The sequence below is a fragment of the Tetrao urogallus genome, assembly GCF_951394365.1.
Source record: "Tetrao urogallus genome assembly, chromosome: 10".
NCBI lineage: Eukaryota > Metazoa > Chordata > Aves > Galliformes > Phasianidae > Tetrao > Tetrao urogallus.
In genome coordinates, this window is record NC_136823.1 from 19,541,594 (window position 1) to 19,564,294 (window position 22,701).

Below are 22,701 nucleotides of genomic sequence, written 5' to 3' on the forward strand. Positions count from 1 at the left end.
CCAGGCAGCAGCGGGGAGGCAAACACTGAAACCACAACGGGTGATTTTGAGAAAAGTTAAGCAGTTTTATTCAACAGGACGAGTCCACCTCCAAGCAGTGGCTCCATCTACACGGCATCATCAGCGCACAGGACAGAGGACCCAACCGCTCTAGCTGACGGCATCGCACCACACGTTACAGAGACAACACCCACGGGGAGGACGACGACCGCGACGAGGGGCAGCCCACAGCAGTTCCTGAGGTTTCCTGACACAACCAAAGCCCAGCAGAGCACGCAGCCCAGCACCAGGAGCCCATCGGCCTCGGGACATCCCGTGCCACACAGTGAAAACACAGCGCCGCTCGTTAGGCGCGCGGCTCAGCGCCGCAGGCAGGGCACCGGGCACCGCAGCCGAAGGACGAGAGATGCGCCGCCGTCGCAGCGCCAGGCCGGGCACGAGGGCCTCCCATAGCAATGCTCACTCGGCCGCGGTCCCGGGACGGGCTCAGGGCTGGGGGCCGCAGGCGCCGGGGCGGCACCGGCTCTGCATGGCAGAGAAGCCCCCCGGGGCGGCCCCACCTCCCGCGGGCCGGGGCTCAGCAGGAACGGCCCCGGGGCCCCGGGCGCCTGCAGGCTGCAGCCAACCGCCCCGGGACTCGGTGAGCCTCCAGTCTTTGAGCCTTGGAAGAGATATCGAGGAGCAGGATAAAGTCACTCACAGAACGTGAGCGGGTTCCAGTTATGATACTCCTACCGTGTGGTTACATTTTGTGCCGAGTTACAGAAAAATACATTTCCCCCCCGCCCCCCTAAATTTACAGCAGTTAAAACTACAATTGGAATATCGTATTAAAAAGGGGTTGCTTACTCTTCCACAAAACGTCTCGGCTTCCTTTCGTTAAAAAACAAAAATGATAATTAGCAGTACTTCAAAAGCAACCAGCCACAGCACAACGTAACTGTACAAAGGAAATCGGGACGCAGCTCCAAGGACATCGATTCCAGGCCTTTGTTCTGGTGCTCAAAAAGGCACTTAACGTTAAGAAAATAACTGTATTAAAACCCACAATAAAACAAAAGAAAACAAAAGGCAATAATTTAATAGAAAAACACTGGCATTTGTACCGCATCTTCAAAAGAAGGTAGGAAAAAAACCAAACCCAACAAACACAGTTTGCTCCCAAGTCATCTCTGAAAGTATATTAAAAAATAAAGGAAATAAACAGAAGAGCCAAGTGAACGTTCTCCAGGAACCGGATGGAAAACGCGGCCGGCAGTGGCTGCACAGCTCTGCGCACAGCGGCTCTGCTCCCCCTCGGCTGCGGATCAGCGCGGTGCCGGGATGCCGCAGAGCCGCGGCTCAGCCCGCTGTGGGAGGGGAGAAGCCAGGAGAGAAACAAACACCCATAGGAACTGACGGCGGGAGTTACAAATGTCACCGCTGGGAATCGACAAGCACGTCAACACCATTTCCCCTTACAGCGTTATACCGAGGAACAACGACAGGACCACTACGTACAGTACTTTCCCCCACTATGTACACCGAAAGGTCAGGTTGCTGCTTTTATTTCTTTTTTTAACGTTACTTTTTATTTGTACATTGAGCTACCTACTAAGTGCAAAGATCCGGTGAGCGGCATTGGCTTTCATCTAATCTTACCCTATTTTTGTACAGCTTACACTTCAACAGTTACTTCCCAGCACCGAAGCAAATACAGCGACGTAGAGCAGAGCGGGCGCGCAGCCCCGCACAGCAGCGGCACCCGGAGCCGCCGCGCCGCTGCCCCGCCGCCCTGCCTGGGGGCCGGGGGGGGGCGGGGGCTGCGGGCCGGCAGTCAGGCGCTGCTCGGGGAGCGATGGTGGGGATGGGGCTGCGTTACAGCGCGGGTCACAGCGCAGAAAGCTGCGCACGGAGGGAGACTGCAGGAGAAGCACAGAGCGTCTTGGATTCAGCGCTACACAGATGTGGCTATCGGACAAACCCCATGCAATCCCCAGCTCTTTCTGCGTATCTTTTTTCTCTGGGTTAAACGTTCCGAGGAAAAACAAACTGTCAATCTCTTTGCATGAACTCAAACCGCTGCATTATACAGTACAGTACAGAAAGTGCAAAATGTCGCCCCATCAGATCGGCTACACGTCTGATATGGTCAAATATGGCTCATGCTTTGCATGCAAGACGCAATCTGAATCAAGACCCTCATGTACTGCTGTGCAACCGCCCAGGAGTCGCCGCCCCGGAGCCCCCTCACCTTCGGCCCCATTTGTTGAGATACTGACAGGTAAAACTAAAAAAAAAGTGTTACGGGGAAAGGGAAAGAAGAATCGTCTCAGGCTGCGTAAGTTCTCTATTTATGCTTTACCACAGGTTTGGTGCCAGTTCTTATCCGCTGCTGATGCTGAAGCCCCAGCCCAGGGCCTGCGCTGTACCTGGCTGTGCCAGCAGGGCCTGCCGAGCCCCTTCTGCTTCCCCAGCCGTGCAGGGTGCAGCCCAGCTCCCACGAGCAGCCCGGCACCGCTCGGCACACAGCTGCTATGCAGGGCCACGCACACACAGAGAGCCTGGAAGAAATGACAGAACCAACCCAGCGTCTCTAGCGAGGACATTTCAGAGCCAGTTTCTGAGGTAAATCTACTTTTTAAAAAGTCACCAAATTCTGTACACTTCTTAATATATACTTCTACGTGTAACGCGCATTCTCCAGTGATGACACGCAGATCTGCCATCCCCTCTGCCACACGGCCGTGAGCCCAGGCAGCGTCCCAGCGGTTCGGGGCCCCCGCTGCACACCCACAGCCGCGTCACTCCATTGGCGCTGCCCGCCGGCTTCTCCCGAGCGCGGCACCGCAGCTACATGGTGCCCGACTTGTCCGCCGCGCCGCTGGGGAACAGCTTCTCGGTGGGGGTGATGGCGGGGCTGCCCACCCCCGAGCTGCTGCTGCTGCTGGAGCGGTGCTGCACCGCGGGGCGCGCCGGGCGCATGGGGGGGGGCCGCAGCTGAGCCCCGGCCAGCCGGGCCGATAGCGCCGGTTTGAAGGTGGTCATCATCTCGGCGGTGGAGCTGCTGCTGCGCCGCATGGCGGCGTCGGGGTCCCGGATGAGGATGGTGTGCAGGGGACTGGCGGGTTCCGAGTTGGCGGCGCCCAGCGGGGGGTTCTTGAGGAGCTCCAGCGTGTCCAGCACCACGTCGGGAGCCTGCTTGGCCGTGTTCTGCCGCTCCAGCTCCCGCAGCTCGTTCAGGGCCGTGCTCATGGTCTTCTCGATGTCCTGCCAACCGCACCGGCACAAGGAGGTCAGAGCCGCGGCACCGCGCCCGGCCCCGGGTGCCCTGCCCTGTGTGCTGCAGGGGAGCTCCGGCCCTGGAGTCCCTCAGTGCAAAGCGGGAGCTTAGGGAGAAGACGAAGCCACGCTCTGGCAGCACAGAGGCGCCCGCTGGCTCGGATGTCAGTGGGGGTTTGGTCACGACTCTAAAAGCAATAAATCCCACGTGACACTGAGACACCAACCCCGGTACCTGCACCCTGCCCCCCCAGGACAGACAGCCCCGCTCCCAAACCACAGCCCTGTACCCTCCAACAGGCGCACAGGACCTCCGCTCCCCATGTGCCGCACAGGATGTGGCAGAAAGGCGGTGATGTGCGGGGATGAGTGGCACGAGGGGCTCAGGGCTGGGGGAGGCAGCCCCAGGCACCCCCCACGGCACAGGGGCAGCGGGTCCCCATCTCCCACCCTCCAGAACCAGGGCCCCCCACAGCCAGCACTTCCCAGCTACCTGGCTCACGGCACCCCTGGGGCTGCCCAAGAGATCTGTCAGACAGGGAGCCCAAGCCAATGGAAAATGTAAACTTAAAGCAAATTTGGTCAATTGCCTACAACTGGCTGCTGATCTTCACGCTCAGAGATGAAGAGGCCCTAATTTGGCTTCATTTCAGTCAGCCTTAAACGAATTAAGGCCACTTTAACTCAGAGGCCATCTGAAAAGCGATTCACAGCAATCGAATCCACCATTTCAGAAGTAACTCCGCTTAACTCTCCTCGCTACCCTCGTGTAGACAAGTCCTTATGTCTTCTCATGTATACAAAATACTTAGTAAGCCTTAGATCACGTTCAGCTGAAGGGAATTAATTATCAAGTTAGCTCCAATTAATTTTATTAAACTGAGCAGAAAATGAGTGGAGATGATTCTCCCACAGCTCAGCCTTAGGACTACCAATTTCAGTCCAACTTCACATAAATGCTTGTTTTAATCAGTTGAGCAAGAATCCTTTCCAGAGTTTAAAAAAAAAAGTGAAGGAAAGGAAAGGGGGCAGATCGTCTCCACCCCCAGCACTTCCTGCTCCTCTGGAGGCACCCCCTGCACTGACACTGGTTCACACATAAGCTCCTGATGAACAGAGAAGCGGGCAGAGTGCTGCAGAGCAAGCGCACAAGGAGCGTGATTGGTGGAAAAGCAGACAGGACAGCAAGAGTTCTTCCTTTCTGCCATTATTGTTACTTATCCCACTGAAAGCAGGTGGTTCTATGCAATAACCTGCCAAGCCCCACAGAAGATCCTTCCATGTGACAGGCAGCAGCGTCTCCAGCAGCCATTCTTCTCCCACCTCCATCGTGCCTGGCCAGGAGTGGCACACAGCACGTGGCCTGGAAGTGCTGGCACATGGGACTCTTCTGCATGGCCCCGGCCACACAGAGGCATGGGAATGCTGCAGCTTGCTCCACGGAAGTACCACGCTCCAGTTGTTAATGGGTTAGTGGCACCTGGCTGACAGCCCCCAGCTAGCAGCAAGGAGAGCAGACCACAGGCTGTGCTGACAGCAGAGTGCACTGATCAAGCAGCATGAAACTGCGGCGATGCTGTGGACCACGTGTATGGCTGGGGACATTCCACTGCGCTTAGACTAAGGTTCTGAGGTCCTACACATAGCCAAAAAAAACCTGAAATGCACTAAGCACCAACTGAATGCTGACCTACAGATGCTTTCTATGGAGTGCCCAATGCAGGTCATGCACGTCCTGCCCTGCGAGCGGACGGCAGCGCATTTCAGTGGTGCACTGAACACCTCTGCCTGCTGTAGCACAGACGCAAGGAATGTGGAGCAGCTGTACCTCCTGTTAGACCAGCCACAGGGCTGGAGGAGCAGACAGCACGCTGCTGGCTGCTGGCTTCCATCTCTAAACCACTGCAGCTGCAACAGCTCCACCACCCTGAAGCGCTGTGAGATGAAAGGGGCTCTGCAGTGCTCAGCCCTGAATTTTACCTCTCGATCCGTGGGCACCAGGAGCCACTCACCACCCTCTTACCTCGGCAAGTGCTTCTGCTTCTAGAGATTTCTGATCTCCAAGACTACTGTGCCTGGTGGATCCACAGGTCGATCGCAGCGGGTGGCCGTCAGACAAGGCCTTCCTGTCTGGGAAATTGATGCTCCCTGCACTGCCGAATGTCGCCATCCTGCGCTTTTCAGGGCTCTCAATCCTGCCTCTGCTTAGAGGAATTTTGTGGGGGCTGCTAGGGCAGGCGGCCGCTCGAGGAGGAGTGTCTATGCCAGGACCCAGCCCCCGGGGTGGGCTGTGGGTGTCCCCCCCGCTTCGACGGCGAGGGATAGCTGCGCCGTCAGACCTCAATCTCACTCTGCAAAGAATTCATCACAAGAGCGGGTCACTGCACGTCAGATACAGGCGTCCGCTCGCATGCTGCAAGGCAATCTCAGCTCTGGAAGCCAGACCAAATCAGACTCAACCCCTTCAGCTCCAGAAGACTAAAGCAAGAGGACAGACAGAAATTTTAGCCAGCGCTGAGAAAGGGACAGCATTACCATTTTAGTTGTTAAGATCGACATTGGCAACCCACGGGAACAGAACGTTCCCCTCTGCCCTGCCCTGCACACCGACTCTCCCTGCACGTGACAGTGAGCACCTCTGTGTCTGCAGAAAAGGAGAGCTCCCTACCGGCCCATGACCCCGCCAAAGCCGTAGTCCACAAGGTGATCCGTCGGGGACTGGATGTCGTTCTTGGAGGAGGCCTTGTCATCCAGCAGCGGGCCGCTGCTTGCCTCGCTGTCCGCCTTCTGGCTCAGGCTGTCAGAGAAAGCATCGTCCCTGTGGAAACGAGACCCCATTCAGGCTGCCACTGTAATGAATGGTGTGGTACTTACAACAGGAGTGGCATCTACAAAGGACAGGCAGAGCGAGCAGCGGGCAGCAGCAGCTGCACACACAGAGAGAGACCAGTGCTGCGTCTGCACCCTGCCTCCGAGAGTAGCCAGTGACACACATGGTGTAGGCACACCAAGGACAGTATTTAGTGCCTGGCTATGTCGGCTTGAACAAGAGACAGTCTAAGCCAACACATGGAGGGGCATACCAGAACAGATCCAGATTTCTCAAGTCATTAAAAATCTGGGAAAACCAGACCTATTTAAGCAGCTAAAGATGGACCTCATGTAGGTGGGCGATTCTGACATCCCGGGTCAGCGCACAGTGCCTTTACTCACATGTCTTGCACCACAATGTATTGGTGGGGTATGAGGCCATCCACACCGTTGTGTCTCCCTTCCCACCAATCTTCTGATGCCCGATGGTACAGGAGGAGTGACGCCCCTTTCTTAAAGGACAGCTCTCGTGGAGACCGTCCAACATAGTCAAACTTTGCTATGGCTTCAATCTGCTCCACTTCTGCAAAGGAAGAGAAACACAGACAGAGAAGCTCAGTATGACAACCATGAGAGTGAAATAAGCCCCAGAATGAGGAAACCTCACCTGAGCAGCTTCTCATCCTGCTGCCCAAGCTTCCCAAGAGCATCTTACACTGAGCACAGACCATCTTATTTTTAGAGCAACCGATTCTTTTTGTCCTTTCAGCCATCCTAGAGTTTCTCAGAGGCTCACAATCTACAAAAAGCTGCAAACCAGATGGGGAGCAGCTGAAATTTCCCTGTGTACATATGGCATCTTTGTCTACACTCATATTTTCTTCCAATAAAGTGACTTCTTTGGTTACAGAACACCATTATCTTCCAGACTGGGATCTCACCAAGCTGTATCAGATACAACACCCAAAGCCTCTCCCCCTCCATTACATTCTCTTCAATTCCTTCCCTCACCCTGGAGACAGCTTGGCCTGAATTACTGGTGAATAACAAATGTCCCTTGGGGGGATCCCTACAGAAATGAGAGTTTCAGCTCTGAACTCCTCTCTCTGCCCAGAAGGAGGTGCAAGATCAGCAGCCACCACTCGGCCAGCTCTGACTGCTATTGGAGCCACAACAAACAGCTAACATAACCCTGCAGGGATATCAAACGTTTTAAACCCCATGAGGACCAACAGCGTTCGGACAAGAGCAAAGCTGGACAAGGCAGATCAGCCCAGCTCCTTCAGATCTGCCACGTTCTCATGAGAACATGGAAACTCGCCCTGTTCCCTGCGTGCTGCCACTAACCATGGGCTCTGCACTGAGGTGCGCCCTGCTGCTCTGCTCAGAGCAGGACCCACTGAAGGACGTGGGAGGTGCTGAACACGAACCACGTCCCCTTTCGACACGATGGCAGACCGGTCATTTCCATGGACAGACTGTCCCTAGCTGAAAATATGGCTGCACCACTGTGAGCATGGCGGTGCCTGGGTCTGCCACCACGGGATCGATGCAGAATGCTCTCTGTAGGACACACAGGGAGGAGGCTATCAGAAGGGCTTTCCAAACCAGATACAATATTGAGTTTCCCAGCAGGAGGGGTGCATACGGTGAGGGGAAGAAGGAACACGTACATTCACAAAATAAAGATGCTCTTCTCTACGCTTGCACCACAGTTAATCACCCAGAAACTCCAATCACAGCTATTATTAATGTGGCCACCCGGGCAAAAAATTGGCTGAAAGGCAGCTTGCTCTCCTTCATCTTCTCACCCTGCTCCTGGCTGTTCATCACATGGCAACCGCAGAGGTACTTTGTGCAGGCACACCTCAGGCTGCACTCTGCCCAACCCAGCTGCCTGCTCTCCCCTGCAGGCAGACCCCACTGCAGCCGGCCAGCCAGGGAGCACCAGCGTGTGGCAGAACGGGAGGCATAGGGGCAAGGCACCAGCACCCAGCTACACAGCACCTGCTGCGCAGCACCGTCCCGCAGTGGCACTGCTGCCGTGCGATGACATTTGCTGTTTCTCAGCAGCACCACTCGATTCCCAGCCTGCAGTGAAGTCGCAGGTGACTCGTGGGCAGGGAAAGGCCATTGCTTTCTCCGGCTCTGGGCACCACAGCTTGTACTGAGCACACCTCATGCCCAGTTCTGCCTGCACCCTGGTCTTGCACTCGCCTTTGTGATCGATATGAAGTCCACAAAGACAACTCCTGTACTCTTCCCTGGAGTCAGACTGCAGTCCTTGCACATCCTACGAGGAAAACCTATATGCAACATTAACTAACATGCACATACACTGCCAAACACACAGAAACATCTGCATGCCAGACAACAGCCCAGCCTGATGCGATGAGGGGCAAAGTGCACAGTACTTTCCTATAGTCCTCCTAACACAGATCCAAGTTCCTGTAGCTCATGCGTGTGCTCACCATCATCACTGGTGTGTGGCTCCGTGCCATTGTCGTGGTCAACTTCATCAATGGTGCCTGGCTCACTGTGAGGGCTGTCACTGAAATAAACACATGGTGCTTTAAAAGAGAGAGCAAGATTCTGTTCCCAAGGCAAAAATAAGTTGAGGAGCCCCAGTGATACTCAAAGGCGTTCTGGTTTTCATTTTAAAATAAATATCTCAGTCCTACAAAACCACAGCAAACCTTTGAACTGCTCTGAGTACGGCAGACACGTGCACCACCACAAAGTTCAAGCCCAGAACTTCATGTCCCATTGCTCATGAATGCCACTCATATTTGGCAAAATAAAAACAAGCAATAGCAAGTAAAATTCCCTATTCATTCACAGTGATCTTTTATCCCCAGCTCTTGCATACCTTATTTGTAACATCTGCCAAAAATAAAGGTAAAAGGGCACGCTGCATCTGCAGAGAGTCAAAGCCATCCCAGCACTGTACTCAGCTGCCCTGGATATTACATCTGAACTTGGTCAAAGCTTTCTTCACAACTCATCCTCTCAGGAGTCTGATCCCCACAGCCCTTATTTAACACTCAGGCAGCTGGAGTCAGTTCTGCTTATCATGAATCCTGCCAAAGGCCTCCCTTTTGTCACAGATTCACTCCTAATTTGCAGCACAAGAAGATAAATCTAATGAGGGGATCCGGTTTTGCTGGGTTTTGAATGCAATGAAGTTCTGCCCCTGCTCCTTACCAGTATTCCTCCCCTCCAGTCATGCACTTCTCATAGACAGGTCCTTCCAGCTCTCTGTGGCTGGGGAAGATGCCCTCGTGGTTGACGATGATGGTTTTGATGACCTCATTGACATGGGCTTGACAGGACACCGGATCCTGCCCGTCTGGAATGTGCATCAGAGTGGGCCCAAAGCAGATGGCCAGGTTGTAGGGATCCATCATGTTCTCATCGCTGTACTGTGACAAGCTGCAAGCACACGCATTAGGAGGTGTGGCGTCCTCTGTCCCTGATAGCTCAGAAAGATGTCCCACCAAAGCCCCCCAGCACCCAAAGCCATCTTCCCCAAACACACGGCCAGGCCTCGCCAAAGAAGAGGCAAAATACAGCTCTGTGGCAATACCAAAGTAATTCACAGAGAAGAAGACAGAGAGGCACTGAAATAAAGGCAGATAATGAGCAATTTAGGAAAGAAAGAAAGACTCACTGATTGAGGAAAGCAAATAGATATCTCATGACAACAATGACAGCCCGGGGCAGAGTGATGATGATTTGCTGGATCTGGTGCACCCTCTCGGTGGGATTCTCAGTTTCTGGAACACATGGAATAAGAAGTACATCTTTAAAACTTCTCAGGACTAGAGCGCATGGCACTAAAGGGACTTGCTCCAGATTTAGTAGCCAACTACACAAGGAAAACAACAGCACAAATCCTGATTCAATCCACTGGTTTACACTATGGAGTCGGCAGAGAATCAGCACAGTGCTCTTGCACAGGTCAATTCCTACGTACAGCCAAGATTTAGTGTAAAAGCAAACAAAGGCATTTCCATGGTTCCATTTTTAAAATGCCTGTTAATGCATTATTTAGTTACTTATTCAGCAGTTCCTCTGTTTCTCAAAAGCTTCAGCCAATCTGGCACTGGAAAGCAGCACACCGCTTGGCGTTCTAGCGCAGATTTTAAGATAAGTTTTTATTAGCTTTGCTCTTTCATGGGTATAAATATCAGGTCTTCCTCAGCCCTTCTGCTTAAGTTTCCCTCTGGTTTTAAAGAGAATTTAATCTGAGTTGGCACTTGAAGATTCGCTTCTGCCCTTTGGCAAAGAGCACCAAAGCCTGGGGTCAGGCAGCCCTCGAGGCATGGAACAAACCACATCAGTGCAGGGCTCCTTCCCCGCGCCGGCTCAAACTCTTTGCTAAGAGTTGCTAATCAGAATGAACTTCCCTGGCCCACTGCCAGGCTGCCATTCGTTCAAAAATTCAGAACCAATTTTGGCTTCAATCCAAACCAGAAATCTTTGTAATATTTTGTTTCAGAACTTTTTTCCTTCTGAGGAATGAATTCATCACACTACAGCTTACCGGTTCTTCATTTCTTCCCTTTGTGTTTATTTAAGAATACATTACAAATAAAAACATCAAACAAACACGGGATAAAGCAATACAACAACAGGCATCTGTTCTGAAACCCAGAGGAACAAGCTGCCTTGAAGTACCTGCCTTTCTACGTACCAAAACGTTTCAAACTGGCTGCAATTCAGAGGATTAATGGAGTAACCAATCGCTCCGTAACACACGCATACCCCAGAATGAACCTTTGCTAGCAAAGAGCCTTTCCTACCAATCTGCTTCCCACGCATGTTTAAGGGACATCTCCACGTAAACTCTTAGTTCCCCACAAAGCAAAAGGAGAAAGCAGCCCTTCCTTTATCATCACCCCATCGCGCCGGCAGGGAACCACGCAGCTCCCAGGGGCAGAACCCAGGAAGTGAACCCATTCTGTTTGCAACGAGAAGCTCCCAAAAGCTTACCAAATGGTGCAAACCAGCATTAACTAGGGTTGGCTGCACAGCACCAGGCACACTTCCCACAGCTCTGCTCCTGCTGCTGCAGAGCCCAGGGGTGGCTGCATCTGCTCATGGCCAGACCAGCTCCCTGCCTGGGGCAGAAATAGCTTCCTTTGCTTGCAGAGTTACAGGTGTGTTGTACTGTTTTACACATCAAAAGGGAAAGGCAACAGCAAATTTCAAACAGCTACTCTACAAAACAACTGCTCCTGAGAAATCAGAATACATTCCTCTTCTGGAACAAACCCATCCCTGAGCCCTTCCCCTCCAGGTATCATCTGTCTGTCTTGACATTGCTAAATCTCCAGCAGCTATGCACATCCACACTGCCAGGCAGGAAGGAGCCCTGAGCAGTGACAGCTGAGCAAGGGCACAGCCCTTCAGCCCTTCACTCGTCAGCCCCAGAGCACCTGCAGGCCAACAGGCAAACCACACAGCCCAACACTGCTCCCATCAAACAAAGCTGTCCTGTAGCCACAATGCACAACATTCTTCTACCGCCTCCGATGCACTGAATTTATTCTGCCTTCTTTTGCCCAACGGGAGCGATTTCCATGACTTGCCAATAAACAAATGCTAAACAAAATCACTACAAGGTACTGTGAGAAATAAGGCCCAGCTGGGAGATCCGATCCTTCAGTTGCACAGGAACAAGTTGGGTTGAGAGAAGTCAGGACAGAACATAGGGGTGACCAGGCTTCTCCCCTGAAACCAACCCCAACAGTTGGTTCACATCATTTCATAACGAAGCTCAGCTTCCACCTCTGCTCACATCCCAGTGAAGTTTGTTTTTCTTTGGGGCATACAAACAAGCAGCAAATACTTTGAGAACCCCTGACTCTGTGAGGTTGCAACCACTTTGCTGACTTCATGGATCAGAGAAGTCTCCTGAGTAGCTATGAAGTACTGACCTCTGCTTTGCTTAGCAGACAATGCTGCAAACTCTCAGTCCCAGCTGCACGGCATGCAACAGCTCAAGAACAGCTATGATCTGTGTAGACAGACTGTGCAGGAAGACACTGCCTGCTGTGTTCAAGCGACCAAAGAGCCCTCATGCAACAAGCAACGTGTATACAGCCCACTAGCCTAAGCCTGAAGTTGATTCTTTGGATTTTAGAGGAGCCACAGCAAGATGTTACACCTCTGCCTTACCTCCAGCACTGACAGCGCGCATCCTCAATGTCTTTTCCTCACAAGTTCCATTGCAGACCTACAGCCCTTCTGACAGCATATGCTGCAAAGCACAGGTGTATATGCCCTGTTTATTGCTTTACTTGTCCCACCCTGTTCTCCAAGAAGACACGTCATATATACTTACTTATAGTAGATACCAAATCTTGAAACCTTTCCTTAGGAAAGAGGGGGTTTTCCAGTCCTCGAAAATACAGCTTCAAGACTCCAGCCACTGAGTTGATGTCACGTTCATTCTGATCATCAGCAAGGGGATCTTCACCTGCCCAGGGAAGAGTTTCTACTTGTAGCATTACAGTCAGATTGGACCAACACCACAAGCTTTTTTCCCCTCACTTGGTAAAAACCTTCCCACAGTTCAGAAAACCCTCACGTGTGGAATGGCAATCGTGTGTTTTCTCAGCAAAAGAAGAGCTTAACGAGGCGCTCCGTAACACTGCGTCACACTCAGGCCTGCTGCAGCCTTACCTACAAAAGGCCACAGTACGTAGTTTACTGTTGACATCTCAAAACTTTCCTGAAGAGGAGGATGTTATTAACTGATTCTACTGCATCATTTTCAGTCCAGTGCATTTTCTGCATTTAAGGCAACAGCTTGGAGAGCTGAGCAGATCTGAGCTATAGTAGGTGATGGCATGAGAAGAAGGCTTGCGTGCAGTATGCAGTTAGACCACTGGAACAGACCAAACTGCTCTGGATAGCGCTGTCACTCCCATATTGTCCTGGAAACTGACCAAAGCTCCATGAAAATGGATTCTCAACAAATCATTTTATGGCTTCAGCAGCAAATGGTGTGGAGAGGATCTCTGCAGCTCTCCCCACCGCGGCTATTCTCCCCCTGGGTGACTGCCACTGCAGAGATACAAAACTAGGACAGCCAGAAGGAGACAGCCTCCTAGCTTCTCTCACAGGGAGGCTTTTATTTACATAAGGCCTGGTGCCCCAACACCCCCCAAAGCGCCACAACTGTCTCAGAGCGCAGGCAGGAGGAGCCCGGCCGACCACGTGCTTTGCCAACACACCTCGTTCAAAGGAATTCTTGATGTCGTTGACTTCTACCTGTGAGCCAGGAACTCGAAAAATGCCCTGCTGCTGAAGGCCTGGAAAAGAACAATTTTTTTTGGAAAAGATTTGCATAACTGTTGTCCAATACTTTCTGGTGAAGAAGAGCAGAAACCAGCAGTCAATGCACCCACAGAGAAAGGCTCAGAGAGCGAGCAGCAGACAGCCTAGCATGAGCCAGCCCCGCTCCTACTCTCCAGCACAGCCCCCAGATTAAAGTGCTGGAAGAGCTGCTCCTGGCCCAGGGCCTGAGCAAGCAATTTAACATGGATGAGTGCTAACAAGACCTAAATATTTGTCAGTCATCCAACATTACATCACAGTCGATGCCACTGTAATTATAACCTGAGGCAATACAGCAAGGGCTGAGGGCATCTCTGCTGCATTTCTCTGCTAGCTGCAAATAACTCATTACCTCTGCAGAAAGTTTCACCGTCAGTATTGCTGAATTAACTTACCATACAAATTGATGTAACGAATGCAGCTTTCTACTACAAGTGGAATGGCCTGTCCGGAATCCTTCATGAAAGAAAAAGAAAAAAAAAAAAGGCAAAAATTTACTGGCTGACTGATAATAAAGCTTGGGAAAAATGCACTAAAGGCTGCAAAAACAGATTTGAAAAACAGTGCCATTGAGTTTAGTAAGAGGACAGGCAAGAAAAGGAGGTGTTACACACATCAAGCCATCTAGCAGTGCTGAATACACTGTGTGCACTCGATTACTCACAAAAAGCTTTCACTGAAGTGTGTGACAAAGACTTGCTCACTATCTGGTTGAGATAGCGGGCTGATGCAACTGGATCACAGTTACTCCATTTCACAGGTGTAATGCTGAACCAAAATAAATCTTGTGCTGTACCTGACTGATGAAATAAGCTTCCAGTAACAGAGCTTACAACAATATTTCCACCTAAAGAAAGAGCCATTATCAGCAGATGCTAAAGAAAAAAAAGAAAGAAAAAGAAAAAAACCCCATTACTGTCTGTGAAATACTGCCTGCGTCTGAGCCTATGGCGGGTTCTGGCTTTTCCTTCACAGCCGCCCCTTGGGGCAGGAGCTCAGAGGAACATGAGCAGTGCCTGCTGTCACAAGGGGAGCTCATGTTCCTCAGGGCTTTGTTTGGCTCTTTTTATCCCAGTACAGTTGCATCTCTCTGGTCAATTTACTCCGTCTCACAGACGGGCCTGCAGTAAATACCTGATTTCTTGTTCGCGCATTCCTCCTTCCTCTGAGAACACAAAAAAGCAGCAGAGCAGGAAAAAAAGAAGAGATTAAGCAAAGATGAGTTCAGTTAGAGGTAAGCATCTCTTTTGGAGGCCATGAACGCTCAAATGCAATGGCAGCTTAGCAAGGTCCAAGCCCAGCCCTGTGGCACCCACCCGCCCTCCCCAGCCCGTGCCAGCACTGAGCCTGGCGGCCGGAGCAGCCCCAGCAGCACCCGCAGGCAGCACCCTGCTGCAGCCAGCACTGCCGTGGTGCTCAGCAGGAATGGCTCTGACAGCACCTTTTTTAAAAATCAGCCTAAATACAAAACCCCAGACAGCTGGACAGCAGGATGTGTGCTGTGGGCCAAGGCCAGCCTCTGCCCAAACCAACACCGCTCCTCTCTTGGCTGCCAGCAGTCACGCTGAGATGCACCGATCGAGCCGCTCAGCGTTTTTCTTTTCCTAAAGGGTCACAATGGCATATCTACCCCCCCAGTGCAAGGTATTTCATCTTAAGGTTGTGGTCCCCACAACTGGGAGACACATGGGAGCTTGTAAGTCTGTTTGCTGCTTCCGCCCTAGGGCAAGAACACCAAATATGGAGGAAAATGGAAAAAATAAGGGAGTACGTCATTAAGGCTTCTAATCAGCACATTCCAGCGAAATCCATCTTGAAAATCGTGTGCACTCCTCAGCAGTTTCCTCACCTCAAATCTATTATGTCGTATGAAGAAAAAAACCCCTAACCCTGCCGTGCTCCACGGGGCCCAGCAGAGCCAGGCGGTGCTGCTGCCCTGCCCTCCTCGCTCCACAGCAGGGAGCTGCAGCTCGAGGTGGGACTGAGCACGGTGCTGCGGCACAGCGCTGCATGGCCCCCTGCGCTGCGTGTGGGGCGGCCGTGATGGGCTGGGCTGCGGATGGAGCCGCACCGATGGGCTGCCGGCCGCTCGGCTGGGTGCAGGGCAGGAAAGCAGTGGGCAGATAGGACAGGAAAGCCGCCATTACATTCACAGCGTTCATCAGCTCTTACTGTCAGCCAGCGAGTACCTTAATGAACGTTTCCATATTGCCGTTAAAGAGTTTATGATTATAGACTGAGAGAGGCCTAGGTCTCCTCATTTTCTGTGGCTTAGGGGGAAGACATGGGGGCCTGGGAGAAAACGGAACAAAAGAAATCAACAAAACACCAACATAAATGCAACAAACGGGTGAGATCTCAAAGGTTATGACTGAGAACAGCAGCTCAACCCAACAGAAACCCCACGGCGAGGGCTGACACGTGGGCCGAGCGGCCGTGCAGCGGCTGTGCTAACCGGCGGTTCTGATGGGTGTCTCAAAGAGTCCTGGTTGATACCTCAAAGAACAAATCGTCCCCAGACAGCGGCAAAGCAGTACAGACACCAGCAACCACAACCCAAATGGATGATGGCAGCAATTTCCTTCACGCAGGATTTCCTTCATTCGAGCAAGAAAACAACAAAGCTGCTGAGCACAGCTCAGCACAGCTGCCTTTACGCGCAACCCGCAGACAGTTCTCCCTCTCTGAGGCGTGAGCAAGTGCAACCGCTGCCCAGTGTTTGCTCTGCTACCAAGGATAACATTTTGATGCCAAATGAAGGATTTTAACACCAGCCTCCTACTTCTACCGCTTCAGCACTCTGCCAGCATGAAAAATCACCAAGAGCTGCTGAAGCATTCAACCAATCTCTTGGTACACCCCAAACACACGGCAGCTAGCCTTTGGAGAACACCAAAGCAATCCCGTTACTGAGAAATGCACCCTGTTCTGCTCACGTTCTGCCTAAGAGGACAGTGGGAACCTCCCTCTGCAGCTACTTTCTCTCTGGGAAAGGCTCACAGGGATGCGGATGGTCGTCGGTCTTTCTGGCAGGAAGAAGTTGCCAGGAACTCAAGATCCAAAGAAACAAGCGAGCCCTGTCAAAACACAGCACTGAGCAAAGCCACCCTCAGCACCACCGAACAACACAGCGTGGCACTGCACCATGAAGCACTACGACCTAGCCTGTGTCACCCAGGGTCGAGTGGGCCTCACCAGCCTGGCAAACAGATCCTGAGGACTCCACTGACTTCGGCCAGGGTTACAGACACACGTTACTCTTGGAACACAGCCATGGAAAACACATGACTTATTTTAGCTTTGCGATCAGGGATCTGCCTCTGTTAATGGTGTTTGCATTCTGATTTCTCTTTCTGATAACGAAGGACATTAAGACACAAGCACCCACATCTAGGAGAGAGAAAAATAGCATAAATTCTCTAAGTGATTCTTGGATCCACCCTCCTGCCCAGCCTACAGTGACCACTGGAGCAGAAATGATCACTGCAGAGCGGAGTGCCCCTGACCCTCAGCTGACAGCCCAGGGCTGCTTGCTGAGGTGCCATCTCCTCTTGCAGTGGGCAGTCCTCCTCCTCCAGCTGTGTCTGCAGGAAGGTTGCTCTGCCTGAACTCACAAGAAGGAGATTGTCTCTTGTTTGTTTTCCTTTGTGTAGTAAAAGCAAAGGCTGAAACAAAAGCAAACAGAAGCAGCAGGGAGTTGTGCCACCATTCTCCTATTTACTCCTTTGATTGTTTTGGCCTCCATCATCACCAGTCCATGGGCACCCACTCCTGAGAAACAAAGTAATCGAGAGCAAACTATTTCAGGTTTGGCCTGGTTTCATCAGCCAGTTCAGCAGAAAGCCCAGCCTGGGGCTCCCAAAGGACCAGAGCTCAGCTCACAGGAGCGTGTAAGCCAATGCCAGGGACTTGAGATGAGAGCCCTGCAGGGCAGCTCTGCTGGGAAAGGCAGTGACAGAGGAGCAGCAGCTTGGTATCCACTGCTCTGCAGGGACCCTCCATAAGCCAAGTGCCCTAGGGCACCCAGCACTGCAGTGGGCTGAAGGGCCAAGGGCAGCTCCAGGAACAAAAGGCTGCAGTGATACCTGACGATGTCTGGATTTCTTAGCCTGCGTCCCTGCTCTCTTCCCCACTCCAGGCTCAAAAGTTTCTTCTTTGTCTTGATGGCACCTTGTACTGGAAGTCCAGCACTGATCCTTCTTGGCCTGGCACAGCACTGCACTGCAGCCCATCTCCGCCAGCAGGCAGCAGACCAAGGCACCCTGCTCACCCCGCTCTCTGTCAGGAAACCTCCTTCCTGCCTGCCTGGGCAGCCCTGCCATTACCATCTGCTTCAGCATTTCAAACATGGAATGCATGCAGCTTTTTTGCTGGTACTGCAAATTGAATTAAACATTGAAATGGGATCATAAAAAGATGATGCACAGAGAGGTACTTCACATTCTGGGGAGCCATCAGCAGGCTTTGCTGGCCCATGTCTTACTGTTGTGAAAGCAGCACACTCAGAGCAAGCCACCAGAGCTCTGTAGAAATGCTTTACTGACTGGATACAGATCAAAGTCTTCTTCCTTTACATTCACCCCTAGCACTATCTCCTGCTGTAGCTGGATGAAAGCATTGGAAGACACTCTCTGTGTTACTTCGCCTAGGAGCAAGAGGCAGGAGAGGCTTTCAGAGGATGCAAAGCCTTTAAACAAACAGGGATGGTAAGCAGCAGGTGGACATGTTCACGTTGTGCTGCCTGAACACAAGCCAGGCTGTGCCTATCAGGCACTGCAATGCACCGTGCTGACATGGCACTTCCAGGCAGTCAGCTAGAAATTACACTGCAACGCCAAGGCCCTGCTTGTTCTCAGCCCAACTACTCCACTGGAGGCAGTGCAGTGGGGAAGCATGTCAGCAAAGTGGAGAGCAGGGTCTGCCTGCCCTCCAGCCCCACCAAGCTGCATCAGCAGCAAAGAAAGCCACCCTCACCACGGCCAGTACAAGCCAAAGGTTATTCCCAAATACAGATGAAATAAAAGAAACTTCTCACCTGGTTGTTCCACATTCAGCTCTTTCACCTATGAAGGAAAATAAGTTCCCATCAACTCTTCATATCACTAGAAAATTGACCTAAAACACAGCTGCACAAGCACTCGTGCCCCCATTCTGGCTCTGTAAGTCCCGAGTTAATTGCTTGTGGCAAAGAGGCTGACTGTGCCTGAAAGCCCTGCAGGCTGCAGAAGACGTCAAGCTGATTGCTATGCAAACCCCTTCCCTATGAGGCATTAGAAGTCCAGGGCTCAGTCACAAGGGAGGGAAAGCATCTTCTGTTCCCACTGACATTAAAGGTTTATTTGCAATACGAAGTCCATCTTGGAAAAAAATAACCAGATGCACTGCAGGTCCTCTGCAGTAAGTGCTCATTTACACTAGCTGGGTATTGGCCAAATTCAAATAGGAAAAGGAGAGGCTGATAAGGGCTGAGGCCCCTGGGGAGGCTGCTGAGATTATCCAACTGCCTCATGGAGGACCACTAATAGCATCTAAATACAGTGGTGTAATTCTGCTCCCTGGCTCTTCCTATGAGATAACAGCCCATCTAATCATCATCAAGCAGACTATTCTGGCTGTCAATATTCTCATTCCCTTCGTGTATTTTTAGCGCTTGGATTTCACATAAACAGCAGTATATTACCAGTGATAAGATCTGCTCATTTTTTGAAGCGCTTGTCAATCCACTGAAAAAAATACATCCATTTCACATGCTGTTTGTGCTTTTCTCCAAAGGAAGCCGATTTAGCCTTCCTTTTTTCTAAGGCACATAAAAGGAAGCATTTGGCTACACGTGCCTCCTTCCTGCTCTCCCTTGGCACCTGCAGAAAGCAAGCCTGCAGCCAATTCCTCACTGAAAAAGCAAAGAATTCCACACAAGTGTTCTGCAAACCCAGACTTCTTCCTAAAGAGAATCACTCATGCTGAAACACAGCATTCTGCATCTCTGGGCCAAATATTTGCCAAACGTCTACATAGCAGGACAATCCCATGACCTGGAAGAAATTCAGTTTCCATGTGAAAATGTTCCACAGCTGCTTTTGCACAACTCTCAGAGAACTGCAACGCCTGACACCACACTCCTCCTCCCAAGTACAGCCACAACAGTGCTTGTGTGTGAGAGCAGGGCAGTCATCAAATCATTATCAAGAGATCAATCGCTTCCTGCACCGACCCCCAGGAGCCGCAGCCCCGCAGCCACCGAGCAGGCCTGAGTCTGGTGCTAACATCTGGGATCGGATCTCTGGGAAGAGCTCAGACAGGCCCGTTTCTGCAAGCTGCCTGCTCTGCCCCCACCCCACCGAAGCCAGAGCTCAGAGCCAGATGCCAGAGTAATGCTGGCAGCACTTGTTCCCTCCCTGCGCCTTAACCCCACGACTCACCTTCCCCAAGAGTCTGCTTCAGCAAGTCGTGCTTAGCCTGGAGCTTTGTGATAAGGTTACTGCCATTCAAATACTCTTTAAATTTCTGGAATTAAGAACAGAACAAGCGAGGTAGGTTAAGACTCTTGGCAATAATCATCTGAAATTGAAGTACACTTTTGCCTGGGGGGCTACTGAGGGGACACAGAGGCTGTCAGGCTCCAACAAACGAGGAGGCGGAAGCACTGCAGGATGGAGCAGGGTCTAATAATCACTTCCCACTGCCCCAGCTACAGTCCTGAAGATCTTATTATTAGCCTGGTCTCCTTGGTGCTGCACCCCCTGCCTGGGAACGCAAGTTGCTCCAAAGAAAAAAGTTCAAAGCAAATTTTCTTTTGTCAGGCTTCTGAGAAAAGCCTGGAAAATCAAAGAGGTTTTCCCTCCCCTGGCGGTGCTTTGGCCCCATACACACAAGTGATGCAGCAGAGCAGCCCAGGCAGTGGACACACAGTGTTGGGCAATGAAAACCATGCAGCACGACTCACTGCACTGCAGTGCTGTGCACCCAGCAGTGCTCCAGAGCAAGTGATGTTATAGAGGAGGAGTAAGGGAGACACGCATGGAAAACAAAAGACAAAAAAAAAGGAAAAAAAAAAATCACAAGTCTTTGCAAAATTAAAGAAACAAGCACAACTCAAGACAAACTAACACGCTGATTTCCACCCTCCCTGCCCACCCATAAATAATAGTACCACGTGAGAAATCACACTCATGTACACATCACAAGATATTTACATACATCAACTGAGCCTATTAACCACATTTAAATGAGGGGCACTTCTGGCAAGCTAATGTCTCACTGCTTCACGAGAGATAACAGAGAACCTTAAGAGCAGTACAGGTGCACAGTACCTGACCAAAGGTGCTGCTGCCCAGCACGCACACAGCAGAGACCCCAGTCAGCACAGCTTCCTGCAGTGCCTGTGCAAGATGCTAATGGCAGCTTATTTCAACCCTAGGCCCAGTACAGATTTTAGCTGTGCAGACCAGAAAAGGCTCAGCTGAGGGTTCAAAACTGGAAAGGCCTCCAAAGGATCCATCAGCTGGGCCTAACTGGAGCCTGCTGCCCAGTGCTGTGCCACTCCTGCTGACTTCTGTAAACTTTGAATCAAAACTGCTTGCTGCAGTTGTTCCACTAAAAATGAGAGCAAGACAGACACTAAATTGTCATTCTCCATGTATTTCCATGCTGCTGTGAAGTACGTTCCAATCCCAAACTATACAGAAGGCGAACAGTGAAAGACTGAATTGGTTCTTGCTCTTCACTAATGAGCACTTAAAATGCAACTCAGTCCTCGCAATTAATGCCCTGTGTCCTGCACCACGTGATATGAGACTCACTGTAAAATAGAACATCTCAGTCTCCTGTTGGTTGGCTCTCCTCTTGGCGATGTTTATTTTGCTCATGTAGGTCTCTGAAGCAGCTGATTTGACCGACTCGGTGGAGCGACTGTGCTGGAAGGCATCTGAAACATCAAAATCTTCCACTGTCAGCATGTCCTGCAAAGTCTGCATTGTGGCATCCAGAGTTTTTCGTACCTATCAGGCATAAAAGACAGCATGTTTTTGAAGCAAACAGGGAAAAAATGACATCTGGAGCCAAAACAACAGGCCCACAAGCAGCTCATAAGTACTGGGCTTGCCCCAGCATGAGCTGCAAAGGGAGATCTCAGCACTGCACACTCCCATACCCGAGGACAAGAAGGGGGGTGGAGGATGAGCTCTTACCTCTTCATTCTCTATCTTAAGGGTGGCCAGGCGGGACTGTAGCTGGTGGTACCGCATCAGCAGCTCAGTCTGCACAGGCTGCTGGGCACTGACTTGGCACACCTGGGTAGGAGCAAGGCAGAGGCAGGAGAGAGGTTCAGTGAGTTGCACACAGACCAGATACGCGCTTTAACACCAGAAAGATTTTCTCAGCACCCACAAGTCCCTTGCAGCCCTCTCAGGCAGTGTGGTCCGGTTTCTGAGCAGCAGTGCTGTGGACCTAGCACAAAGCATTTCCACTCAGCTTTTTAAAGCTGCACTCCAAAGACTCTGGATTACAGCAGGTAAATCAAAGTCCCAGCATCAAATCTCTTGGAGAGTTTAGTTGAGGATGAAAACACAGGATTTGTAATTGGGAGAGGACAAAGAGCAGATTGAAAGGACAAGTGCTGCTAATGAGCTAAGTGCCTGACTGAAAAAGGAAAGGCGAACAGCAGCAGGTGAAGACAGAGCAAAGGGGAAGAAACGACGTAAGGCTGACGGCTAAGAGGGACCAGGCCTAGACCAGGCTGTGAGGCAGCTCCCCAGCACCGAGCGCCGTACCTCATCCCCCATGTGGGGCTGGAACTCGAACTTCAGTGGAGGGCAGAAGACCTGATTGCACATGTCCATGATGGTGTGCTTGTCGCTCCGCGCATCCAGGTTGTCCACTGCATTCTCAATGATGTCCAGGCCCTCGTGGCGGGAGGTCTCCAGGTTGTATTCAGCAGACAGGTACGTCCGGAAGGTCCGTGCAAGGCTGGCATGGAACCCCAGGTCACAGCACTGTGGCACAGCAAGGCAGGGCTGAGTTAGGAACAGGTACCAGCAGCACTACCATCGCTGTGCCATCAGTGCACAGCAACACCGCATTTCAGGGCGCACCAACAGCTGGGCCGTGCACTACCCTGCACTGGTGTCTGGGCACAGCACAAGAATTTAATGCCCCTAGCTTTGCTGGGAAAAGACACAACTGGCTCTCAGACAGCAGAGAGCTAAAAATCACACAAAGGCATGGTTCCTCTGGCTGCTCAGCACCAGGGCAGGGCTGCACTGATGGCAGAACTGCTGCCCTGCA

General features: G+C 51.6%; 1 protein-coding gene across 2 annotated transcripts in view; it reads right to left on the reverse strand.

Annotated features, from left to right (window-relative positions):
• Positions 1–2,832: 2,832 nt before the first annotated feature.
• The window catches only part of SRGAP3 (SLIT-ROBO Rho GTPase activating protein 3), a gene marked incomplete at both ends in the record, with an annotated part of 66,750 nt that continues 46,881 nt past the window's right edge, over positions 2,833–22,701 (reverse strand). Inside the window, 16 exons of one of the 2 annotated variants that reach the window (XM_079540400.1) lie at positions 2,833–3,249; positions 5,285–5,612; positions 5,930–6,079; positions 6,475–6,655; positions 8,544–8,623; positions 9,277–9,504; positions 9,743–9,848; positions 12,422–12,556; positions 13,317–13,394; positions 13,815–13,875; positions 14,554–14,584; positions 18,455–18,482; positions 19,839–19,923; positions 21,219–21,416; positions 21,606–21,707; positions 22,188–22,409. In XM_079540400.1, the coding sequence (XP_079396526.1) occupies positions 2,833–3,249; positions 5,285–5,612; positions 5,930–6,079; positions 6,475–6,655; positions 8,544–8,623; positions 9,277–9,504; positions 9,743–9,848; positions 12,422–12,556; positions 13,317–13,394; positions 13,815–13,875; positions 14,554–14,584; positions 18,455–18,482; positions 19,839–19,923; positions 21,219–21,416; positions 21,606–21,707; positions 22,188–22,409 (2,430 nt within the window). Of the gene's footprint in view, positions 3,250–5,284; positions 5,613–5,929; positions 6,080–6,474; positions 6,656–8,543; positions 8,624–9,276; positions 9,505–9,742; positions 9,849–12,421; positions 12,557–13,316; positions 13,395–13,814; positions 13,876–14,553; positions 14,585–15,608; positions 15,712–18,454; positions 18,483–19,838; positions 19,924–21,218; positions 21,417–21,605; positions 21,708–22,187; positions 22,410–22,701 lie in introns of both variants that reach the window. The other variant, XM_079540399.1, reaches the window with a different exon arrangement.